Source organism: Centruroides sculpturatus, unplaced genomic scaffold (assembly GCF_000671375.1).
Source record: "Centruroides sculpturatus isolate CEXI.00-Female unplaced genomic scaffold, Cexi_2.0 scaffold1389, whole genome shotgun sequence".
Lineage (NCBI taxonomy): Eukaryota > Metazoa > Arthropoda > Arachnida > Scorpiones > Buthidae > Centruroides > Centruroides sculpturatus.
Window position 1 is genome coordinate 30,814 of NW_019385999.1, and position 25,770 is coordinate 56,583.

At 34.9% G+C, this 25,770-nt stretch overlaps 2 protein-coding genes across 3 annotated transcripts in view; one reads left to right on the top strand and one right to left on the bottom strand.

Moving 5' to 3' along the window:
• Positions 1-3,840: 3,840 nt before the first annotated feature.
• Positions 3,841-5,808, bottom strand: LOC111613022 (THAP domain-containing protein 4-like). The gene is made up of 2 exons (XM_023354323.1): positions 5,372-5,808; positions 3,841-4,730 (listed from the first exon to the last, which is right to left on the bottom strand). Exons 1-2 carry the CDS (start codon positions 5,440-5,442, stop codon positions 4,073-4,075), a joined length of 729 nt encoding a protein of 242 aa, XP_023210091.1. The 5' UTR covers positions 5,443-5,808; the 3' UTR covers positions 3,841-4,072.
• Positions 5,809-6,333: 525 nt separating this feature from the next.
• Positions 6,334-25,770, top strand: part of LOC111613012 (caskin-2-like) — a 35,891-nt gene continuing 16,454 nt past the window's right edge. The window contains exons 1-9 of one of the 2 annotated variants that reach the window (XM_023354308.1): positions 6,334-6,631; positions 16,323-16,451; positions 17,361-17,404; positions 17,494-17,551; positions 17,630-17,778; positions 18,746-18,850; positions 20,966-21,076; positions 21,156-21,257; positions 22,773-22,911. In XM_023354308.1, coding sequence (XP_023210076.1) covers positions 6,613-6,631; positions 16,323-16,451; positions 17,361-17,404; positions 17,494-17,551; positions 17,630-17,778; positions 18,746-18,850; positions 20,966-21,076; positions 21,156-21,257; positions 22,773-22,911 — 856 coding nt within the window. In that variant the 5' untranslated portion in view covers positions 6,334-6,612. Of the gene's footprint in view, positions 6,632-16,322; positions 16,452-17,298; positions 17,405-17,493; positions 17,552-17,629; positions 17,779-18,745; positions 18,851-20,965; positions 21,077-21,155; positions 21,258-22,772; positions 22,912-25,770 lie in introns of those variants that run through there. The other variant, XM_023354309.1, reaches the window with a different exon arrangement.

Consider the following 25,770-nt stretch of genomic DNA (forward strand, 5'->3'; position numbering starts at 1 on the left):
ATGGGTGCGGGCCGGATAGTAACGGACGAGACCCGACATATCCGGAACGGACCGTCTTCCGAAAAATTCCTGTGGTTTCCGATTGGTTTTATTCGGATACGACCACGAGACACTTGGACGATCTGCCGAGGGGGAAATGCCTCCTGGGAGGTATTTTATGAGGAACTGGAACTCATTTATACGTTACCAATGTGAGAAAACCCGGAAAACTCCACCTAGCCAGCTTGGTGAGACTCAAACCGGCGATTAACTACCAGTATTGTGTGGTTTTATCAGTACTCGGGCCTATTGTGGGTTCCGCCCAGGCCTATAATGGGCGCCGGGTGGTGAGGGCCAGACATACAACTAAACGTTTTTACCGGCCATTTTTTAATATGAATATTGTATACGATTTTAGAACCTATAATGTTATTTTGTATATATGTTGACAAGCGAATGGCCGAGTGGTTAACCAGTCTGCCACAGAAATCTTCCGGGAACCACCCTTTGGCAGATTGCTCGTGTTGCGTCGCCTTATGCAATACTATACACGAAGTGTCACGCACTCTACTTGTATCACAAATAGCATATTATTATTGTATTATATAAGCGTTAAAACTGAAAATTAGACAAAACCATAAAGGTTTAAGAAGAAATGGTTTTCTTTTTTCTTCAAAAATAGCAAAAGTATGAAAAAAATAAATCAACATTACTACAAATCTCGATTTTAGAAGTTTCTTCAAATTGGTTTTCAAAATATAAAATTGCATTGAAGTTTTATAATATAATAATTTGCGCTTAACGTCACTATTGTATATTTGTAACAATAAAATAAGAATGGATTGTGGAATTAATAAGACAACGCAACGTGGGGCGATTTGCCGGGGGAGAGTGCATCCCAGGAACTTTCTGTAGGAAACTGCCCCTGTTCAGTGGTTAAACACGTAAAAAAACCGGAAAGCACTTAGTCGGGCCCATTGATAGGCGCGAACCCGCAACTAATGTTCAGTAGTTTTATTCACTCGACGAAAGAATACGACTAGAATTGAGGAATTAGCTTGAGTATCAGTCAGTCGCAGATAATCAGGCGACTGCCACTGACGGATCAACATCAAAGTGGCATAGACAAAAAGTCAATAACTGGCAAGTCTGGTCAGGGTCCAGACCGTTACCACATTTCTGGCAGATCAAAAAGTCGAGCAGAATTATATTAAAAATGGAATCTTCCATCAAATGGTTATTAGCTTATCTTAAGCCTTCTTTTTTTAATCCTTTCTCATCCTCATGATCGGTAGACGCAGGTCTACCGATCATGAAGATACAATACTTTAAAAAATAAGTTAATTTGTATATTTTAAGCAATCTTACATAAAATTAGTTACGTTTGTCATTAAACTAAACATGTCTAGTTTTGTTTTTGAATTTTCCTCCGCTTGAAATTTCTAAAATTCAAGAAACTGCTTATGAAAGATTACCCCTAAAATTCCTCAATTATTTTTATTCCATATTCTCTTCTAAACATAAATCACTAATTTTTAGAGACATCTCACAAATCTCGCTTGTATTTCATTCATTATCTAAAGTTTATGCATGAAGATTAGCTTATTTCTATTGGCGCAAGGCCCATTTCGGCTAAGTTGCACCGTATATATGCCTTAAGTAAATATATTATTTTTTTAAGCTTCGACAACCGAACTTCACAAATCTTGACACAAAACAAAGAATAACACGGTCACAATTCTGTGTCTTTTTTTAAAAAACTCTTTCCACCCTGTGGGCACTAAGAAGGCCTCTTTTATGTTGTTGTTTGTTAAGTTTATGGCAACGCAACACTTGGGCGATCTGCCTAGGGATGATGCCTTCCGGGAGGTTTTTTAAGGGAAACTGGCCTCTATTTAGGTGTTACAGACGTGGAGAAAACCCGGAAAACTCCACGTGGCCAGCCCGTCCGAGCGACGCGCAAACCCACGACCGAACTCCCAGTGTTCAGGGTACGAAGACCGCTTGGCCACTGGTGGGCCTAGGGCCTCTTTTAGCAAGCCAATTATGGGTTCCGCCATGCCCACAATGGGGCGATCGGGTGGTGAGGTACGGGGCCCGACATATCCGGACGGGCCACCCCCAAAAAATTCCTGGGGATTTTTTCATCCGTCCGCGTTAGATCCCGGGTCCCCCAGAGCGGTAGGCTGCCACCTTGACCGCTCGGCCGTCCGGCTATAACCATTCTGTGTCAATCATCAAGCGTTCGGTGTCGCCACCTAGTATTTGAAAGGATTATTACGAAAAGGAATATCGATGACGTAGACGATCAGCAATGATAATGAAAGGTATGTCAGATGCCGTTTATAAATTACTGATTAAAACTTTAAATACAGTTATGACTTTAAAGTGTTTTAAAGAGAAGACAATATTTTAAAGAATAAGTTAATTTGTATATTTTAAGCAAAATTATTTTAAAATTTTCCGATGGATCATGATTTCAATTGTTTACTACTCTACGTGCCTAATTACTATAAATTTGATTTACATCACATTATATAACTTTTGTAATTAGATTTAGATTTAATCAGAGTAACCGGTATATTATTACCGAGAAATTCAGTGTAACATTACAAGACTCCAGCTTTTGTCAACATCAGCGAAACACTGATTACTTTTGGGCGGAAATAATACGTGATACATGCGTGTTCGTGAATCCTGGCTAATATTTACTGTAGCACTTTATTAATAAATTTCGGTAATAAAACCTCAATTCTGAATTAAAATCAGTTTGACATCTGCTTAAAAACTGGTTAATCGATTTCCCAGTTTTGCCGGCACTAACAAGGAAAAGTCACAGATTTCAACCGTATTGGCTCTGTGGATAAGCTTTCATACGAACCTTTATTGAGCAAAGGAAGAAAGTGCGCTTATAAAACATTATTAGTCATAACTAACTCACAATATCACATTGAATGCGTGATGTCTGAAAAGTTCGGTGAATATTAGGATACATTGAATGCAACGCGTGTCACAAGGTGCCGACATCCAGGACATGTCTAGAAGTACTTTCTAGAGTGGAATACGCATGGCTTTAAGTGGCTTTCCGCCGCAGTCATTTGAACATGATCTGTGTGAGAGGTAGCGTCGAAGAGCAATAGAACAACAGCGCTTGAAGCTGTACTTCAGATTGGGGAAAATAAAGACAGAAACGCAGGAATTGTTTATCAAAGCAATCTTGTGCCTGCGGAGTTGTTTTTGTTTCTTTGCCTCAGAATTCATTAAGCGATCACGTTTTGCTGATGTGTCTGCATTTCATGCTCATGTGATAGCAGTTCTTAAGGCGGTTCCAAACTGTTTCCACAACTATATCAATATTGCCAAAAGTGTGTTGTGTCTCATGGAGAGTATTTTGAAGGTCAACAAAAGTAATTCCTGTGTATCTTATTTTAACATTTACCGAATTTTTTATACACTGCTACGAGATAGCTGCTTACTGTCATATACACCATGTATATGACAGTAAGCAGCCACCTCTCGATATCACTTTTCTGGTTTCTTATTGTTTATATCATAATATTTTTCTTTTTCAGAGCTAACAATGCAAGCAGACAGTAAATATAAAGTTATAAAGTAAGAATAATAAAATTATACTCTATAAAATGATTAATTATCCCAGTTTTAAAAACAAACGTCGAATTCATTTAAACAATTCAAAAAATAAACTTTTAAGGAATAGAAAGTGAACTTGTTTAATAGAAAATAAGTAGGCAAAAATTATTAACCCACTTTTCCCCTTTGCTGAGTAAAGGTTTGTATTAACGTTTATCCACACAAACAATATCATTGAAAACTGTAATGATCACGTCGTGATCTCCTAAGATATACCATATATATAGAATATATTTGTTTTGAAGTGTTTATAACGGAGTTTCAGAACAAATTGCTTTATTAGTTTAACTGTATAATCCTTATGTCAGGTGTAGTATTTCCTACAGCTATACCTGACATAAAGGAATATAGAGTTAAATTAATAAGAATACAGCTACCCCATTTGAGCAAATTGCTTTATTTAAAGCGTATAGCGATGACTCATTACATTTCTTATTGTTTTTCAATGCTTTGAAACATTTGCAAGGTCGTACTGATCAAGTAGCGGATGTTCTAGTTTTGAATCCACAAGTTTTTTATCCTTTAGACAAAGAATTCTACGTTTCAGATTACGTATTCGTGAATTTCTTCGCCCCACTTTCTGCTGCAGTAATTTTATTCTCTTGCATAAAGCTTGAACGGTGACTGGTAATGCACACGCCACTGTTTGAACAGCTTGATCTTTTGTTCTTGGCTCTATATCAGTTTTATCTGCGCTGCCAGCAATTTTATCAACATTTTGATTTTTGTTTGTTTCATTCGTACTTTCTTCCCTTATACCGTCGTTAATCACATTAGATTCAGGGAATGTCGACTTTCCTGAAGTGTTAAGTATGGCTTCTGAATTATCTTGTACATTACTACTTTCAACAGTTTCCGATCTGTGTAAAAAGGCTGTTTTCGGCTTTTTTTCACTCGGTTGATAATAAGACGGGAAAGCACTAAACATTGACGGAACTGCATCTTCTTTTAGTTTTTTCGTGAATGCTCCAGGTCGTAATTTAAAATCAGTGTCTTTAAAATGCTCACTACAAAGAGATGACGATTTCGTAGGTTTAAAGTTTTCCCTTCTTACAGCAGTAACCCATTTTTTGAGTAAATCAGGTTTTTTCAGTGGAAATCTGCAAGACATAAAACTGTGCAGATAAAACTGATCCGATATAACTGGAATTTTTACAATACGTTTACATTAGAAAAGTTAAACGAGTTTAAGTCGTGAAACTAGTCAAACAGTCGTAGCCAAGGTCATAGGGAAATTGAGAATTTTCCTCGAACTGGTAAAAAATTAGGGCTCTTTAGTGAATCCTACTCCTATAAATTAATGTTATATTGTTAATATTGCGACCAGAGCCATCGAGAGCTTCTATAAGGCCGGTGTAGAACGCATCCTACAGTTGATCTCGTCTTTTTGCCCTTTAGAGGCCCGCTGAAGGACAAAATGGCGCGCTCAATCCCGCTCCTACAGAAGATTCCGATAGCACTTAATCGTAATATATTAACATAATTAGTTCAGCTGAAGTCAAACGAAATTATCTAGAAAAGTTAGCTTTATCATTGCATATCAACCTGGATAGAACCAGATGCGCCACAATTTATGACTGTTTGAGGCAAAAACGAGCTCGAATTTAACTTAAACTGGATTATATTTTCTTGTATAAATGACTTACGATTTAAATTCGTTTAAATTTAAACGTGTTTATCTCCGAACGAGTATAAATTTCCTATTTTAAACTTAGTATTAGGTGTGCACTAGACTATTTACCGATAAAAATGTATTCCAGAATGTTTCACAAATCTATTGGTACAGCCGTAAGCACTACACGATATTACCATGGTTCAATCGACGGTCCAAAATTCAAAACAAAATGAAAACACGTTTTCTTGCCAGCATTCAATATGGCTACCGCCATACACCGGAAGCCTCGCCTTCAAACGTCAACTTCCTGTTCCTGTTACGGTGTGGTCGAGATTACGTCTAGTTAACCTTATTCTCCAACTACGATTACATATAACAAATTCTTTATCTAGGTTACTTGAATTATATATAAGTTACGTACTGTACAATATATATATAATTTATAAATATATTATAAATCTAAGGCAATACGCTTAAAACAGCGACATCTATTGTTCGATTTGCGAGACAATATTTTAAATTTGATCGTCTTAAGATACGCGCATGTTGATTAGTCGGAAAAGGAACGAGACGAAGGCTACGTCAAATCGAAAAACCAATCAAAAAATAAGAAAAGAAATTCTTTAATCGATTGTAGTGACGCCTCTCGATAGAACTGATATACAGTATTTTATTTTTATTATTTTTTTTATTTTTGTCGCGACACACCTTTCACGGTTCCTCCTCGTGTTCTATTAACACTGGTTAAATAAAATAATATCTTATAAAATTAAGAGACGTGTTTTAATGTTTTTAAAACGAAAAAAAAGGAGGGGAAAAGTAGTGAAGAGCGCAAACTAATATGGTGTGAAGAAGAGTAACCTTGCACGCTATCTTCTGTACAGTATCGTGTGTCATCAATCTGACACGCTCGAATCCTTCAATAACGTCAATACCCCCCATCAAAGACGTCATAAAATGAAATTTATCAGGAACCAAAACCTCTCGGAAACACACGAACTAATTAAAACCCGATCCTCGTAATTCCACCAATTAACGCGACGTCTCGTGTCTTTTTTTTTTCTTCTAGTGTGACGCATTTAAAGTATTGTTATCGAGCGATTTAATTGGTTCCGCTATACGAGAAACCCTTTAAAAAAAAAAAAAAGGGTGCCTATTGACCTTGGCTCGTACCTGCTTTCCCTACTTTCCTTTCATAATGGATGGGTCCAGGTAATGACGAGAGAGAAAGTTGAACGACAAATTGTCAGACCAGAAATGAAAACGAGGCTGGATAAGGGTGTACGTGGGTTTCGTGTGGTACAGCCACCTGTCCGTACAATTGTACATATCCGTCCTATAGATCTAATGATATCGGAGCGTGTAGAATGCCCAGGAAACTATTGGGTGAGTACCTTAACACTCGAACTCGATCTAAACAAATTCGTTTTAGTACCGCAACGTGTACCAGCCATTTACCAAACTTTATAACGGAGTTCCGACGGGGGAAATGAGGTCACAGAAGTGATTATCCCGCATTTAACGCTACGGTATTATCGATTAGAAGACAATGATTTTCGGTCTTTACGTACGGAAAAACTCTAAATAAATCGGTTTTTTTTTTACGGTTTATAACCTCTAAGCTCTGTACTCGAGTACACGCGTACGCGTTAAGTAGGTCGGAATTAACATGCCACTTCTCCAGTGTACAAAAAAAGAAAAAAATCAACAGATGGTGCAATGTTTGCTGATGAAAAAGCCGATGACTAGCGATATCGATATGCGTTTTTTTTTACGAGTGTCGAGCGTTATTGAGAGGTTAATATTTAGCGTAATTATTAAAAAAAAATATGTTTTTAAGATCGGAAAGGGGTGAGGCCAAGTGTTAAATCGTGTATTGTTACAGGTTAACGCGGTAGATATATAATTGTACACGCCGTATCAATATGCGTGTTATACACGAAACTAAGTCATAGTTTCGAATATTTCGAATTTATTTCGGGTTTCTGCGGTAAAAAAATCACAGGAAATTTCAAAAATCTCCCTATTCTTTAACTAAATCATTAATTTTTACAGCCATTTATTATTCTACTCTGTGCTATTTAAAAATTTCAGATAAACTTAACGAGTTCAGAATTATAAATTTTTTAATAACCGGTTCTCGAAATTTTTATTGATTTTCATATATATATTTTTACTGTTTTAATTCTAAATTAACTACGATATTTATTCATTTTATATCTAATTTTTTGTGTTAAGTAAGCAACAAGTTACGAAATTGTAGGGGAATTTCATGATTTGTAGAAATTTTTCTTGTGTCATTCTGTCGAAATTTGTAGATGAATGAATAAAAAAAATCAAACTGGTTCAAAGATGTAATATTCCTTGGATTTTATGATAAATATAATTCTGAAGAATAAGAAATTCTTGAGATATTGTTATTTTTAATATATATATAATATAGTATATAGGATCACAGATATTCTTAAAATAACTTTATATTTTTAGAATATCCGCCATCCTATATAGGCTACTATAATACATTGCTAGGAATACAGGATTGCGGATATTCTGAAAATAACTCGAATTTTATAGGCATTAGTCATAAGGATATTCTTAAGAATTCCCATTCTTTTTCCTGTCTCTTCCATTTTATAATTATTATTTTTGACCCTTTCTGCCTTGTATTTATTAAGAGGGCCTCTTCTCCAGGTCTGTCGTGGGTTGGGCTAGGCCCAACTAGTCGTGTACCCGACATATCCGGCCCCAAGAAATATCCTGAGTACCCTACAACGATTGGCTTGTGCAAAATCGCTTTGGCCATCATCAATTTTTTTTTTTTTTTTTAAATACCATTAACTATATTATTCCTTAATCTAAGAATAAGGATTGGATTGATGGAATAAGGCAACGTAACAGTCAAGCCCTCTGCCAAGGAGTGTGCCTTCAGGGAGGATTTTCAATGGGAAACTGGCCCCTATTTACGTGAAAAAAAAACCTCGTGGCTGGAAGTTGACCAGACGCGAATCCGCGACAAACTTGTGTTTAATGATTTTATCCACCATGCCACTCTAAGAATAGGAATTACTCCTTACTCCTTACTCCTAGAGTAAGTAAATATGATGCATATATTGGAATAAATTACAATATATAAATGTTTAACTTTACAAAATTTAATTGATGGTTCTTTAATGTAAAAGAACCGGTTAATAGATCTGTAAAGGACATAAAGCGATTTCTGAAACAGAAAAAAAAAGATGTCTTTATAATGTAAGGCATTTTTCTCGTGACTATAAAGAAGAAAATGGGCATTTTTGTAAGATTTGAAAGCCGGTTTTAACATATCATCGCATGTAATTTACTTGTTTGTTGTCGATCGTGTTTCTTCAGCGATAATACAATCGAACCTTTAAACAACGGCCATGTTTTGTTTCTGTCGGTGGCCGTTGTTCAGAGGTTTGACCGTAAGATGTACTAGAAGATAATTTACAAATGATATTTAAACGTTTATTTTTGAAATAACACCATAAATTTTTTAAATTTATTTAATAAATTTTCATGTATTTAAAATGCATGGATCCAAGATCGAAGCCGTCCCGGATAGTTTTGTAATATAGGCTCTTGGCATCCATTCTGTGCACAAATTTGAATTTTTTTCAGTCTTCTAGTATATCTTAAATACAGCCAAACCTCTGAACAACGGCCAATGACCAGACCCATAAAAATGGCCGTTATTTGGAGGTTGGACTGTATTATCGATGAAGAAACACGACCGACAACAAACAAGTAAATTACATATGGAAAGATTAAGATTTACAATGCAAACACATATCGAAAATATATTGTATATCCTTTGCGTTATTTAGAAATAATATATGGATATTTTAATGATATTCATAAAGAACACAGTTTAATTTCTGTTTGGATCATTTTATATCTTAGCATTAATCAAAGTTCAACACGTTGCGTTGATTTAACAATCAAATTTAATGAGAATATTTACACTAATTTGCATATTATGGTCGACTCGTGACAACCTTTTCTACTAGCCATTTCGAATTGTTATCCTCTCGAATGTGCATTATTACTGTCGGATTGTATAATTCAGTGTAGAATAATAATGTACAAGTTAGATTCAAGCGTATTTTTCAATTATATGCAAACTAATTAAGGAACAAAGTTACGAAACCCTTCGTTAGAATTCAACGTAACAGATGCTGAATTGCAGCTGCATAAAAGTACGTGTTTTTTTAAGAAAAGTAATGATCTTTCTTCATTTTTCTGAGTTAAAAGTTATTAAAAGGGAATTAAACGAGTGTAACGGGTGAAAAATATCTCCATTCAAAGTATTGTATAGAGAATCTCGACATGATGTATATGTCAGGTTAAGTATAGTCTTATTTGAATGCTGTATCATTTTCAAATATGCTTTTAAACAACAATTTAGTTACTCTCAAAGTATTCTTTCATTGTATAGAAATTTCAGGCAGGCACACGGAACGTGACGTTGTTATAGGAAGCCATTTCAGGGGTAACAACGTCATTACTTTTGAATCGATCTAGAGTCGATTTACACGGAAGAATCACGTTCAACCAATCAAAATCGTCCCATAATTCCGCGCGAACACAAGAACTACAAGAGGAAAAAATGGAGGAAAGTTCGTTGAAAATTTAGAACATAATTATCCCATTTTATACGGGGAAAGGATTGTAAAAATTCGATATTTGATTGGCTAATCGTATGACCACTTGCTTAAGAAATGCCCATCTGAACGCGTCTTAATTAACGCATTTCAGGGCATCGATAATGGTAAACCAATTTATGTTATGTTGTTTTACTTCTGTGTTACGTTAAGCTTTCGTATTACAGTAAATAAAAAGTACGCAAGGATTAGATTTGGTGTTAGATCATTTGTCAATCCAAAGATTTGAGCGCTTTCTTCTATAATATGGCGCTCAAATGAGAGCGCGCGTCACGCAATTAAATACTTCTACAAAATATAATTCTGTTTACTGCTCTGTATTAATCGGAAGTTTTCTAGACGTAGTTGTTTATTTTTTTCTCTAAGTCTCCCTCTCTGCTCCGATCCTTATCGAGCAGTTTTTTTAGGACACATTTTACTAAGTTGTGGCCTTATCGTCACTCCAAACAGGAGTGGAATGTACTTATCCCCCTAATTATGACTGCTGTTCGGAATTTTTTACTCTGTCCCAGCTGTGTTATTAATTAAAGTAGTAATTTCAGGAATTTGTGAACGTTCTTCACTAATTTTTTTTAGTATTTGGTATCCCCTTTTTTTTAAAGTAGTGTTTTAGTAACATTACGCAGAAGTGTTCTCAATTTCGAAAATCAAGATGGCGCTCGCTCGCAGGTTTTTGGTAGGAAGAACAACAGAAGTATCTTAAATAATTCTATTAATTCGTGTGAAATGTTTAAACTAAACTATGGTTTCGTGTTGTAAGAATAAGCAGTGGCGGATTAAGGCCTTCGGAGGTCCGTAGGCACAGAAGATTGGTGGCTGTCCTCTACATAATTTCATATTACAAACTAATAACGTCTAATTTTAACTGAAGAATTATAAATTATTACATAGAATTGAAACGGTAAAATTGCTTTATTTTTTTCCAACTTCTGGACTCCCGAGACCCGGGTCCTTGGACGTTGCCTCGTGTGCCTTGTGGGCAATTCGTAATATTAATGGTACGAATTCGTTTGATGTGGAAACTTTATTGTACAGGCCACTGTAAAAACATTAATATACAGTCACACCACCCAAACGCCGCCATTTTTTTTAATTGTTTCAGTCAGTGGCCGTTGTTTGGAGGTTATTATTTTGTATACACTTTTTTTTTGTTCAAAAAAATGGTTCCTGAAAAATGTCCGCTATTTACAGGTGGGCTTACGGGTTTCTTAAGAATTTATATTTATATTTACAATTAGTTAAGAGAAACTTAGAAATTTTTCTTTCTTTCCCACGTCACTTATTTACAAATTACTCATATATTCTTTTATATTTTGCCATAAGACACAATATTTATAAGAAAAGTATTGTTAATGTGAAAAGTAAATATCGAGATATTGATTGATGGCGTGCCAGATTACCCAGTAGGCACGTGAGGCAAATGCCTAAGCACCCGAGGCTCGAGGAGTTTTCCAAAATTGGAAAAAAAATACAACAGTAAAATTATCTTATCATAATTTATAAATAATTCCATAACTACAATTTAACATTATTAGTATACGATGGAGGCCCGATCTTCTGTGTTAGAGGCCCCAGCAGGTCTTAATATAGGTATGTATCAATCTGTGTTTATTCGAATTCATTTGAATTACATTCATGTTACGAAGAATATTCACGTGATACTTCTCACCCCCCCCGAAGGCAAACGTTTGATAGATACTTGACACGAAACAGCACGCGAGTGTACAAATATTTCCGTTTCTATCCGCGTATTTTCATACGAGGAAGTATTCTTTTAAGGCCCCATTTTTAACAAATATTCATATAGTTAGGGCTTTACTTTATGGTGGCTCAGACTAGAAATTCTACTTGTAGAGGTATATAAATAGAAAAACTTTGTGGGTGGAGGCTCTGCACGCATAGAATCTTAATTAATGATTATAAGGTATTAAATGACATATTATTTTAGTTATTAATTAAAAGAAAAAGCATTTGTAGATTTATAAGATTAAGGTAGATGAGCAGGGTTGTGGCCTTAAGGTATAACATATAACAGGCCCTTCCTCTCCACTGTGTGGGCACTCAGAGGGGAAGAACGAATTGCCCCAAGTTCAGAGGAATTAGGGTCCCTTTACAACGTTTTTCTCGTTTATATTCTTATTGCTGTAAATTCCCCTGATATGTATTTTCTCCAAGGCCCCCGTTACCCTCTGAAAACGTGAGGTCCTAACATATAGACTCAATACATCCCTTGCATCTTATTTAGCTTACATGCAAATTCGGTGCTGTAATTCTACACTTAAAGCAGGAAAATTCGAAAATAATTGCAGTTTTGAGTAGTGTTTTTGTACTAAGAAGCAACAATCTAGACTTTAGATTCGGGGTATGAGCCACAGAAGGGGGTGAATGAAGTTATCAATATGAATAACAGCACTAACGTAGAACGGGTTAAAGAGGATCAAGGTTAAAGAAAGAATAGACAAGCAAGTTTGTTTTTTTTTTTTAAATACATAAACTTAAATTACAATATAAGAAACGTTGACGAAATGGGGTGTGAAGGAAGTGCGGAAATTACATTTTAGAGACAGAAAACATAAAGAAAAAAGTAGCATGATTGACCCGAATTAAAGAAGATGAAGTACAAGGACTGCGTAACACACAATGGAAAGACGTGTGCAGTTTATAGGAAGAATTAGATAATAATTTAATGTGGAATTTCTACGTCATCATCAAAAATCGATCACGAAAAAGCAAGAGGGGTGCGGTTAATCGTTAATAACGCGTGGGCAACGCGACGCGACGCGACACGCAGTACGCGATGCGAAAAGGTTAACAACACACTTCCGGTAAGGAATTGCGAGAAAATCAATAGATCCGGTTTCGGGTATGTGAATTAAATAACGTTTTTAAATTGCGATAAATCGTAAATTTAGTAACGTAATTTCTAAAATGTTTTTGTAGGAAAAGTGAGGCCCTACCCCACGCTCTTAGCTTATAATATTCTGAAAGTAAGTATGTGTTGGTGACTTTCAACGATATCTTAGTCGTTTGACCATCTAAATATAGATGTAATTTGAACTTGTTACACGCAACTCGCCTTTCTCCCCGATATTATCTGTCTACTTTGACTTAATCCAGCTGTTCTGCTTCTTATTTTCACTTTATTTATTCCTTAATTCGCTTATTTTACGACTTAAATCGGGGAGTGAATTTATATTATTGCACGTGTTTCGCGTACGTACTTTAAATTTGATCCGGTTGCATCCGAGTTACTGCCACATCACGCGACTTCATTGCTATTGTTTTGAGGTGTTTCAGTTTATTGCCACACTCGATTTAACGCCATTTTCAGAGGAGAACCAATTATCCTTTAAATCGGGGTACGAAGCTGGAAATTGCGCATATGCGCTCAGAAACGTGGAAAAACGTAACGTTTTTTGCTTAATTTACATTTAGAACACTGTAATTTGTTTCGAGCCGCGTAATTCGTAGAAATAAAGATTGTAAGAGCTGATCGATCGGGTTCGATCGATCGACAGCAAACGAGATTTGTAGCTTAACGAAGATGAATTGAGCGAAATTACTATTTCGGAGGCCATTTACACGTCTCGAATACACCACAAAACACAGTAAAACACAGCAATTCGTGCGCCCGTTCGTTCTATTATAGGCCTATAACGTAGAGAGAGGCTGTCGTAACGTCTGTTACCAGAGAAAATAACGTTTTGCCCCTTATTAAAGAGCACTAATTCTATAAAGTAACGGGCGGTTTAGAAAGGAGAAGGCACTAAAACTAACATAACAAAGTTGTCTTTCAGATAAGTTACGTAATTGATTCTAGAAATCATCAAAGGAATATTCGTTGAATTAATTATAACAGAAAGACGGACCCGCCTTCGATTCTGTATTGATGCAACGCAAAATCGTACAGATATTTTGAAGTTTTTAAAATATTTACTGAGGAAAATCCGTTGGAAAGTTGGCGTTTTAAGAGGGTGGTGACGTTACTTCGGGGGGGGGCGTTATATCGAGAATTGACTGTAGTCGCTCGTAAGTGCGCCACTTAAATTTATATTATACGTGGAGATAATCCACAGTTTTATAGCAAAGTATACAGAATTTCGTTTCCATAAAATCTGTATAATGTTAATTAGATTTAATACAATGCAACTGTTGAGAACAATTAAATTAGTGCAGTGTGCAAGTGTTTAAAACGCACGAAATTGCAAATTCTAATTTAAAAAAAATACTTTTCTGTTAACGTCATCGAAATATTTTATAAATCGGGCGATCTAAAAATAGTTCACCAGATGATTCAGCTTCGAAAAATTGTAGGGATTTTCCCTAACGAGGAGGTATTGAAAGTTTGGTATCGTCACATAAGACGAAATGGAATCGAACAATAGAAACGTAACAGCAGTTTAATTTTTTCCCGTTTTTGGAACAATAAAAAATCCATTAGACGTCGATTGGGGAGCGAGTCACGTTTCCCGATATCTAGAGTAGTGTTTCTTACACCGTCCCTAGTGTGATGTCAGGAAATTTTCGATACCGGCGTGTCCATAGGAAATGCTGCATTTAAATACGACACGACACGAGGCCCTACATTCTCCATTAAATTATACTAGATAATAGGGCCTTTAGAATGGCTTCTTAGAATAGAATTAATATGGCACAGGGACTTTATGTTACTAAGCTCCATCCTTCTTTCTCTGTATTTGTATATCATCCTCTATAATAATTAATAGAATCAACAATAAAATTGCGAAAACAATCGAATTTTCCTGTTAATAATGTTCACATTTACAGGGCAATTTATTATTTTTGGACGATATTTTAACGTCACACAACGTTGTAATTTACTCACTTTGTGACCATTGCAACACGCCTCCATCGACTCGAAACATAAAGTTTCTTATACAATGAGGAAATTTCTGTATATATATATATATATATATTTACATGTATTATAATCCCATTGTATTGGGAAACGTTAAAATGTCATATAAAGTAATGACGTATATACGCCAGTGTCATTATAAATAACGAGTCATGCAAGGTTAACTAACACATGCTTTTGTTCTATTTTTATAACAATAATAAATTAATCGGATATAAAAGTATTGTAACAAAAGCAAAACATATTTTCATGCCTGGTAATCGGATAAGAACGAACGAAAGTATTATAAAAGAATTTTATATTTTGTTAACCCACTTTCAGGTGTTTTCGTGAACCACTTAAAGGCTAAATCCGGTATTTAGTGTCAGCACCATTTTCGTATTGTTTTAATGCCCGATGGAATAGAGATAAAGTAAAATATTTTATTCAGAATCTGCTCTGTTCTGTATACACTTTTCTAGTATTAAATGTTTATTCTGCAATATACTAGAAGCGGATTTGTTGTGTAAACAGTTACAGGTTGCATGTGTGTTGATGCCACTTAAAAAAAAAAAAAACTGTTACTAGAAGCCGTAAAAACTAAAATTTTCGGGTTTAGCAAACTTAAAAGGGGGAAAAAAAAGTTTATTTCGAACCATTAAACAGAAGATGTGAGGGGACCCAAAAGTCGGCTAATCTATTTGTATTTAAACAACTCAGCAATTTATGGATGAAGTATTCAATAAGACACTGAGCCACTGAATGCTAGTAGTTTAGTCGAGGGTTCGCACCTGGCAAAGAGATGCCCTCGTAGAGTTTTTCACGCTGTCTTCACGTGTCTAATTAGGTACCAGTTTTCTATAGAAAGCCCTTCCGGGCGGACCCCTTCCTTGGCAGATGGCCCTTGTGTTGCTTTACCTCATTTCACCAATAATCTTAACAATAATCGACCTTGGAGACATCCCGTATTTGTCTTTTCTCCATTTCAGTTTCTAAAACGAGCAAATTTTTTTTAAGATATACCAAAAATTAATATTCTGCTGTAATCTACAATCAAAACCAGTGTATACAATGCCAAAAAAGTCGGCCTTACCACGAATACAAAGAACTTGTATTCGTCCTTATTACAGCTCACAGTTAAAAATAGTAAAACCATCCCCCCGATTAAAATATAAATTATAAATTCATAGCGTAAATTAATCATATAAATACTCCAAAAGTCAGTTAACCATAATAAGAACTAAAATTTTGTACAATTTTTATTCCCAAGATAAAAAAAAAAAAGAAACAGAGTTAACGGAATTCTGGGCCACCCTTATATACGGGATGATATAATGTACACAGATTGGCCGAAAAGTCGGTTAACCGCGTTTTCTTATTATATTAAAATTATTTTTTAAAAAAACTACGATATTAAACCATTGAAAAAATCAATTCGAAGGGATTCTATTCGTTTTTTTTTTTAACGTACGTTCTGTATGTAAGAGCGTAAATTATTTAGAATATTTTATATAATAATAATAGAATTTGTTTACAGTCGGGGGAAACCAAAAAACCGGGACGTTAAAGTCGACCATTAAAAAAGTCACCCCACCAATTGTGCCTGGGATTGCGAATCGATTCATCTCTACCAATCCTCACAATCAATCAAATAATCAATCCGTCGGTAAGTTATCTCCTTTATATTTCATAGTTTAATGATTCGAAACCATAATTTCGGTTTTGTCGATTGGCAAATTTTTCCATCTCTCTCTCTCTCTCTCTCTTTCTACCATCGTAAATTATATTACTCAGAGTGGAATTACTACAATTGGTCAGCGGGACACTATAGATTTACCACTGTCTTGATCGAATGTAGTAACCCGCTGGCCGGCTCTGTGACGTAATTTATAACCGAAAACACACTCTCGCCTTGTATTCTTCCAGTTTATTGGCATATAATTGTGTAATTTTTATTGTAATTTTCTCCCTCTTCGACTCAATTTCTGTGTTTTCTGAAGCGTGTTCATCGAAGGACACCTCATAAAAGTCTTGGCATTTTTCAATTCCGATGCAAGAATACATTAAAATAAATTTCTGGAATTTTCTCACTTTCTTTGAATATCTTTTAAGGAAAAAATCTCTTCTTTAATAATCGAAAAATGAATATATTTTCTATTGTGTGGAGGAAGTTTTAAGGAAGAGATTTTCTTTAAAACTGGAACACGCGAACTCAAGAAGTCGAGTGTAAAATGAAAGGCAGAGAAGATATATTTATATATATTTTTTCGACTGGGCCACACAACAAACATTTTCAATCAGTAAATGCTGGAAGGTCGCAGCTGGAATTGCATTTCTTGCTATGGGATGTAGTAAATCTATCACTGGTCTTGCTGAGTTAACGATTTGGTTCGAGTGATTTATGCGCTCCATTCTCCATCGACTATCCATCAAAAATAAATTGTAGATATTACTATTAATATAAGAAATAAAGTCGTACAGTTTCGACATTTTTCTTCCTTATTTTTTCATAGAAAACAAACCATTTATTTACTCCAAACCGCCATTTATTCATCTCGACTTATTTAACTTACAGATGAAACCGATTATGGAAGAATATGTGCCAGTATCAACGTTGAAGTAGGCGCCATTTTTAATTCGGAATTTCGTGTAAAATTCTGTTATTTAAACAAAATTCCGTCTGTGTTTTTTTTATTTTTTAATTGTAGAATCTCATTCAAGTGGATGCAACTCCCTCTTCGACGCATGCAACTCTTCTTTCTTCAGGTATTTGATCTTTTGTGTGTTACATCTGTATTTAAAAAAATAATAGATCGTTTTAAAAATTGTATTGTGTTGTATTAGTTGAATCACAGATGGAAGATCAAGGGATCGAAGTAGAAGCGAGCCCTGGACGTGAAAGTCCCGGAGGGAGTAGCGTGGGATGTTTATCTCGACACAGCACTGCCAGTGTGGATAGTGGGAGATGCTCGATAACTTGCTCCGAAATTAAGGTACCCTCTCCTTTCCCTTCTAATTTGCTGTATTTGTTACACGAAAGTGATGAAAATTCTTCACATTTACCGTTAAAAATGTACACAACTCGTGTCTCATCATGTGTTATTTGTGTTTTCTCGTTCCCTTAACTACCAATTTGGATAGAAATTATATGTTACTCGACTATTGTTACGTGTATCTCAGAAGGTTATTGTATTGTATATTGCTGGGTGATTCTAAGTTACTGTATACGTTACTAATGTGAAATTATGTAACTGCAGATATTTCTGCATTCAATATTACGTAAAAATACACTAGAAATTTGGAGGATTTTTTAGCATTTAAAAAATAAAATCAATAATTAATTTACTTTAATATTTATCAACGGATTGAGAGTGGAGAAGGATCGAATTACACACTTGCAACATCCCAAAGATGCCTTTAAGTATCCGATAAGCATGGTGACCCTAAGGTATAATATCTAACAGGCCCTTCTCTGCTAAATAATAAAACGTAAAAATGTGAGGCCCTAAGCTAGACTCGTAACTCGAGGCCCTTAGCTGCAGCTTGTTTGGCTTACGTACAAATCTGGCCCTGCCCAAAAGGGAATACGGAGTGAGCAACTAAAAAATGTTCGGAAACATTATTATAAGGGAGAAATAACATAAAAATTACGCATTGATTAAAGATAACCTTCAAAAATTTAAATATTTCGTAACGAATTAATTATTTAAGATACTTAAAAGCTTGGTATGCAAACACTTGACTCAAATTACACAAAGTAGAAGCACTTACAAACATAAATTTCTGAAGAATATTTAAAATTTTAAACCACTTTAATAATTAAATAAGCCAGGAAATTGCTAGTGTTTCCGGTTTATGTTGATTGTATCCTTCCGAATGCCCCGTTGTTTTACATTAAAATGGAGTAATTTGATACGGAAAGAAGAGAAATACTTAAGAATATTGTTTAATTCTTTACAGAATCCGCCCAGAATATCTGCTCAAAATTCGGAATCAGGCCAAGTTTTAAACACGAACGTTGAAGACTGCGTTAACGTTGCAGAGATGCTAGTCTACAATCTACCAGTGAGTAGGGTGCTCTTTTGTTCTTTTTTTTTTTTTCTTTTCTAGAACCTGTTGTAAATTTAGGGTGCGCATTATCCTTCCACAACACAAACATTTCCATAAAGAATAGCGTTTGTAGATGTAAAAAAAAAAAAGAAATAAATTCCAGAGAACTTTTAACATCTCGGGATGATTTAAACGTTGGGATGATAAGGAAAAGTGATGCGAGACGTGGGAGATTGCTTCTCTTTTTCCCAGTCACTTCGGCACCTTTAAACTCCTTGTTATATTTTTCGTCATCCCTTTTGCTATTGGTGGATTCGGTAAAAAGCGACCAATCAGACACGTCGTGCGACGAGACGGAGCCGGGCGGAAAGGCAGACATTGCCACTCGGATGCCACTCGTCTGTAGCAAGTTTTTCGCCTCGACCGCTCGCCTATCACGTGACCCGCCGTGGAAATGGGGGTGAAGTTACCGAATCCTCGCTAGATGAAGAAGTGCGTGACGTCATGTCGAAGAGACAAGCGATCGACTTTAACAGGAAGGTAAGGGGTCAATGTCTGTTTAAGAGTGCTGACCTAGTGTCGGAGGGTGGCTGGCGTACCGATCCTATAATAGTTCCTCTCGTGAAAATTTAATCGTTGAGGGAAGTCAACTTGAAACAATTGATTCCCATTGCAGAAATGTGCCGTGGTGTCTTCTTACGCGTAAACACTTCGATTGAAGAAAGAGGAAATTGAAAATTTGTGTGTTTTCTACGTGTTTTTCCGAATCCTCCGGCACCAGGAAATGAGTGTTTATACTAAAAAAAAACACACACACACACACACGCAGCATAATTATCTTTCCTACGCGTGTACATCGCTGTTAATTCGCTTAAATTTACCACTCCTTTGCGTTAACTTCTCTGCAAAATTGGTACCCGAATTGATCTGCGGCTTTCAAAAACCCCATCGGATTCTTCAACCTTATTTTAATACTCGAATACATCATCGATAATTCGATTTACGTTCGAATTACCATAAAGATTTCTTTCGACACGAAACCCCCCCAAAGCCTGTTTCTAAGGGGTTAAAAAAAAAACACGATCTTTAGTGTTTCTTTATAAGATCTTGACCCTTCTGCTCTTGGCTCCGGGAGTTAGGAAAGAGAATTTTTTTTATCAATCATCCTCGTTAATGATGATTTTTTTTTATCCCGGTTATCACTCGGATAACTTAATTACGACACCAAAAATAAACATAATCGATTTTAATATACCGAATTTCCCGAGAGCGTTTATTTCCATTTAGCGAAAAATCCATTACAGAAATGATTAAAATTAAATTTCACGCAAACCCTTAAAACTTTCATTAATTTGGGGTTAATGTAATTAGTCTTTTCATTTATTCCACAGTTTACTTGTGAAGTTCGTTCTTGTTGTTGTTGTTTTTTGGAGCTGCTGCCTTAAAAACTGGAGGGTTGAACTGTTTTTCTTTTATTTTTTTTTTTTGTATGTGTTTTGTTGCTATCGTGTTTTATTTCTTTAAATTTTTTGTGGTTTAATTAATCGAAGGGTGTTTTATGTATGGTTTCCGTGCGGGAGTTATTGCTCCGACTGCTTAACAGTTAGTTGACTGCAAGTTGCCGTGACCTCTTGTTCGATCGATATAGTTTGTGTGCTTATTTTGGTAGGAATTATGATAGCGAAAGTGAAGTTTTCTGTCGATACTAAGAAGGGGTTTTTCCGATTTTACGTGCACAATCGCCAATTTTACTCGATTTTTCACGCAATCTCCAGCTTTTTAGATTTTTTTTTTACCCCCTGCACACAATCATTATTCCCTCTTGACTTTTTTTTTCGTATAATTGCTGGAATATTTCGTATAAAATCTACGATTTTCTTTCATTTTTTAAAGTTTCGCTTCGATTTTTTCTTCGTTTCTTAACGCGTAATCGCAAATTTTCAGTATAAATCCTAAACGAAAATGACATATTGCAGCTGAATTTGACACGTTGTTCATTCATTTACGGGTGCAATGTACTGTTTAAGCTTACTCTTACCGTAAAAAAAAAAAAAAAAGGAAATCGAATTTAAGTTACGTAAATGATTAAAATTTCATGCTGATGAAACCAAAACTTGAACTTTTCTCTAGGAAAATGAAATATTAAAGTCTTGGCTCAGCAGTGTTCATTTCGAAGAGTACGTTCCTCTTTTCGTACAAGCGGGGTACGACATGCCTACAGTGTCTCGCATGACACCAGAAGTGAGTACGCTCGAGTCATTAAATTTACTATAAATGTCACGACACTTTTGAAATATTTATCAATGTTTACGTCCTGCAGGATCTGACTGCGGTCGGGATAACTAAACCTATGCATAGAAGGACTCTCAAAGCAGAAATTGCCAAGTTGAACATTTCTGATGGAATACCCAACTATAAACCGGTAAACTTTATGTTATTTTATACTTTATAGTTATAATAATGGTTAAAAAAAAGTATGAAGGATTGTTGCAACAGCCTGCGTGAAAGTCAGTTTGAAAATCGCTTGCTTAGAATGTTAATAACTTGTCTGTTTTTCCCCCCTCTATTAAAATCAATTAATTTTAAATAATAATAAGAATATAAACATTGTATCTTTTAAAAACAATTATTGTAATTTTATAATGCAAAACAGCCAGATGATTGTTTACCTTAAAAGTAATTAACAAATTGTTTTTCATTTTTGACTGTTTCTGGCTCTTTTGCACCAAAAGTGTCTTTTGATCATACCCATTGTGTCAAAGGACCCTCTCTCTCTTGTCACCAAGGCTCTGTTGTCCATGCTGGATGACGAGATAAGGCTCAATATATCATGGCCAAACTGGCTATAAAAATTTATGAGTGGATCCGGACTCAAACCCGAGTCTTCCAGAGCAACAGGCCGGAGCCTTTATTGATTCTGTCATCCAGCAGTCACACAAGAGCTTATTTGGAATTTTTCTATGCCAATATGTGATTTGCATATCCTTTATTATCAATAGATAATATTAAACTTAATTTTTATTATTATAAAACAATTATAGAAAGGACTTTTTTCCTCTACTCATTGTGGCTCATCCAAGCCCATAATGGGGTCTACTATGGGGTTTAGGATGAGGGATGGGGACTGATGTATCTGGAATAGATCACCCATGAAAAATTTCTGTGGTTTATCAACCACTCAGTGCCGTAACTAGCCATTCCTGTGCCCTGTGCAAGAATTGCATTTAGGCCCCATAATTAATTAGGTTTGAGAAAATAATAAAACAAATACATGCATTTTGGGACCCCTTCCAAGTGGGCCCTGTGCAGGTGCACTTTTTGCACTTGCCTAGTTACAGCACTGACTCAGATTCATTTCAGGTCCCCCAGAGTATAGGTTGATGCCTTAACCATTTAGCCCATCAGGTCATCTATATAAAGTAATAAGTGTTATCTCTCGTATTCAAATAAAAAGTATTGTAGATCTTAATTAAACTGTTAAAATTGTCTTACAATCTTCAATCCTTACTTCTATATCTAAGATCTTAAATATTTTTAAGTTATTAATATTTTACATCAGAAAAATAGGTAAAAGTGCACTTAGGTAGCCTCTATGGCAGGAAGGTTAGTTTTTAACATGTATCAGTCTACTGCCTATTCTACATGCGAAGCATGTAGACCTGTGCCTCAGTGCTCGCTATCATTTGCAGCTCGGCGCCCAGGTGGGGCGAGCCCCACACCCTCCTAAAACTATATAACATCAAGTACTCCATGGACAGTTAAGTGGTCTACTTGAAGCCAACATAGTCACGTGGGCTAAATAATTAAACACCATAGTCTTGGAAGTACCACCATTGGGGCTACCTAGATGCACTTACCAAGAAATATATGTTTCTTTAAAGAAATAAATACAATTAATCTTTTATTTCTAAATTAAACATTTTTGAATATTTAAAAGAATACACTACTTGAATGGCTACAGTTACTGAGACTGGAAGATTATCATAACACACTATGCAAACAGGGTTACGATACCATCGACAGAGTTACAGAATTGGCATGGGAAGATCTCGAAGAAATTGGAATACAGAAACTTGGTAAGTGTTTATGCCAGATAAATTTTGAACTTTGAAAAGTAATTGAATAGAATGAAAGATATTATATATTCACAGTGGCCAAACTGTGGTTTTCAAGCCCCGAGTCACTTTTCTAGACTTACTGTGGCTTTCTCACAGTCTAGTTAAACAATTTCTTTTTATAAACATAAACTTTATATATGTAATACTGTTCTAAATATGTAATATATATATATATGTAATACTCTAATATGTAATTCAATAGAGAATGTGGCTCTTGCATATTTTTGATAAGTGATATATGGCTCCTATTGTGACACAATTTGGCCCCTCCTGCTATATATGTAATTAAAGTTTTTGATGAATCTATTACTTTATTTTAATATTGAATTGTTAATTGTTCAAATTGTTTAATACTTTATTCTTTTGAAATTCTGATATAAAATAATTGAAATAAAGTAAAAAAAAAACTTCAGATATTTTATATATTTGGCTAAATACTGTAGTTACATAGTGGAGAATTTTTTTAGCACAACAGATCTAAGCTCATTATAATCCTTATAAAATTTTTTTATTTTTCAGATTGAAATATGTTCCTCATTCTCAGTCAGCTTCCTGTTATCTGAGATTTGATAAATTTAAGTTGCTCACATAAAACAACACAATCTGTCACAAACTGGACATTACAGTACACAAGAACATGCCAAAAAAACCTCAGTTCAGTCCATCAATGAATATTCAATGGAAATATTCATCTTTTCAGATTCCTGCTGAATCCTGCTTCAGGTTAAACTTGTACTACAAATGGAATCTTTCAATAAAAAATCTGTGAAATTCAGCTTTAAATACGTTAAAGCGCTCCGTGCATGACATATCCAAAATTATAACAAACCATTATAAAGTGCTTGGCATGCTTGTGATATTTTCATCTCATCCCATTGGAGAATGCCTTGGAAAATGATGTAGAAGCTAAGATTTATCAAGCACACCTGATAAGCTGTACAATATGATCATATAAAGGTCTTGAATTTTTAGAAGTCTTTAAAGTGGCCATAATGGGAATTGCATCAAGCATAAAGATGAGATGCAAATATTCATGGGCATGGCAAGTACTTTATGATGGTTTGTTATAATTTCAGTTTCATTAAAGCTCTCCTTGCATAACTGGCACATGCCTATTTAAAGTTGAATTCCATAGATGTTCTTTTGAAGCATTCCATTTCTAGTACAAGTTTAACCTGAAGTAGGATCCAGGAGGAATCCAAAAACCTTTATGAACATTTCATTGGATATTTATTGCTGGACTGAACTGATGTTGATCACATATATCAGGGATCGGCAACCTTTCAGCAGTGTTATGCCGAATGTAAGTTATAATGTTATTCCGAGTGCCGACATGATTCTACCAAGTTTATTATATATGTTATCAAACTTAGTCCAGTTATAATCAACTTCAAAAATGTATAATTTTGAAGTTAAGTTGTTAATTGAATTATGTTCTTACATGGGAATCGCTTACATAACATGTAGATGGCAACACAAAGCATAAACACATGCACAGTAATAGAAATATACAAACAAGAGATTCATTTTTAATGTGCCATGGCCTTTGTTGAACTATGACTTCCATTTAAATGTGTAATTAGTAATTAAAATATAATTTTTACTACATTTTCTATTCACTCAGAGTGCCACTAAAAATCGTCCTGCATACCACAAGTTGCCGACCCCTGACATATACTATTATGTATTATTTTCTTACAGAAAAGGTTGATTAAGTTCTATTCTGATATTAAATAAATAAAGAAAACAAACAGGTTAATGCATAATTTTTTTAATCCTATTATTTTATTACAAAATTTTAACAAAAGAATTGACAAATGTTGGAAAATAGGGGAAAAAAAATAATATTTAAAAATATAAAGTGACATTAAATAATATGAATAATTACAAAAATTTTTTAAAATAAAAGTTTAAAGTACCCAACAATCAGATCTACACCTTTTTATAGAGTAATTAGTTTTATTTGTCAACAGAATTGTCAATATAAGTTGTATTTGTAAAAACATTTAGGCACACCAATGACGTTTGATATACTAGACTAGTCAACTGAAAAACTTCTTGTAAATACCTACTCTTTACAAAGAAGAGATGATATTTCTAGATAAATAATTGCCTAAACAATAGATCAGTAAAAGAGATTTCTTTCTTGATTGCTATTATCTTCTCCTTCAATTTATTTCCATCAGGTTTTCCAAAAGATTAAATTTAACTGTTTATCTCTCATGTAATGTTGGATAATGAAGAACATACACAGAATATTTGGCATTAATGTGTGTGTCATTGCAGAGCTACAAATGAGCATTGCACTTCTAAAATTAATAGAATAAAGCTGAGTTGCTCTATAAAATACTATAGGTTTAATTGTTGTGTAATTTTATATACTTTCAAAATAAATTCTTGCAATTCTTTACTAGTGTTGCCACCATTTGAAAATTACTGACCTGGACAGCAGGTCAGGTTTGTTTGAACAGAAGTTCCTGATGCATGCGCAATGTCATTTTACAATGCGAAGAATAACGTGCATGGCGTTTCTAAATCAGTTACAGTTAGGGACTAGGGACTTGCGTAGGAGTAATCTAAATTAGGAAAGAACAGGTACAGATGACTTTGCTCTATTGGATATTGGAGAGATGTGTACGATCGTACATGCAAAAAACAAAAAAAAAAAGGTCGACAGGTTGCACGCCACACGTTGGCGTAAAGAGACTAACCGACATGGCAGAATTGCAGAAGAGTTTCAGTGAGTGTGCGTTCTTTCACTGTTAAAATAGTGTAAATTTGTAAAAATATTTGCAAGAACTTTGTTTCATTGTAATT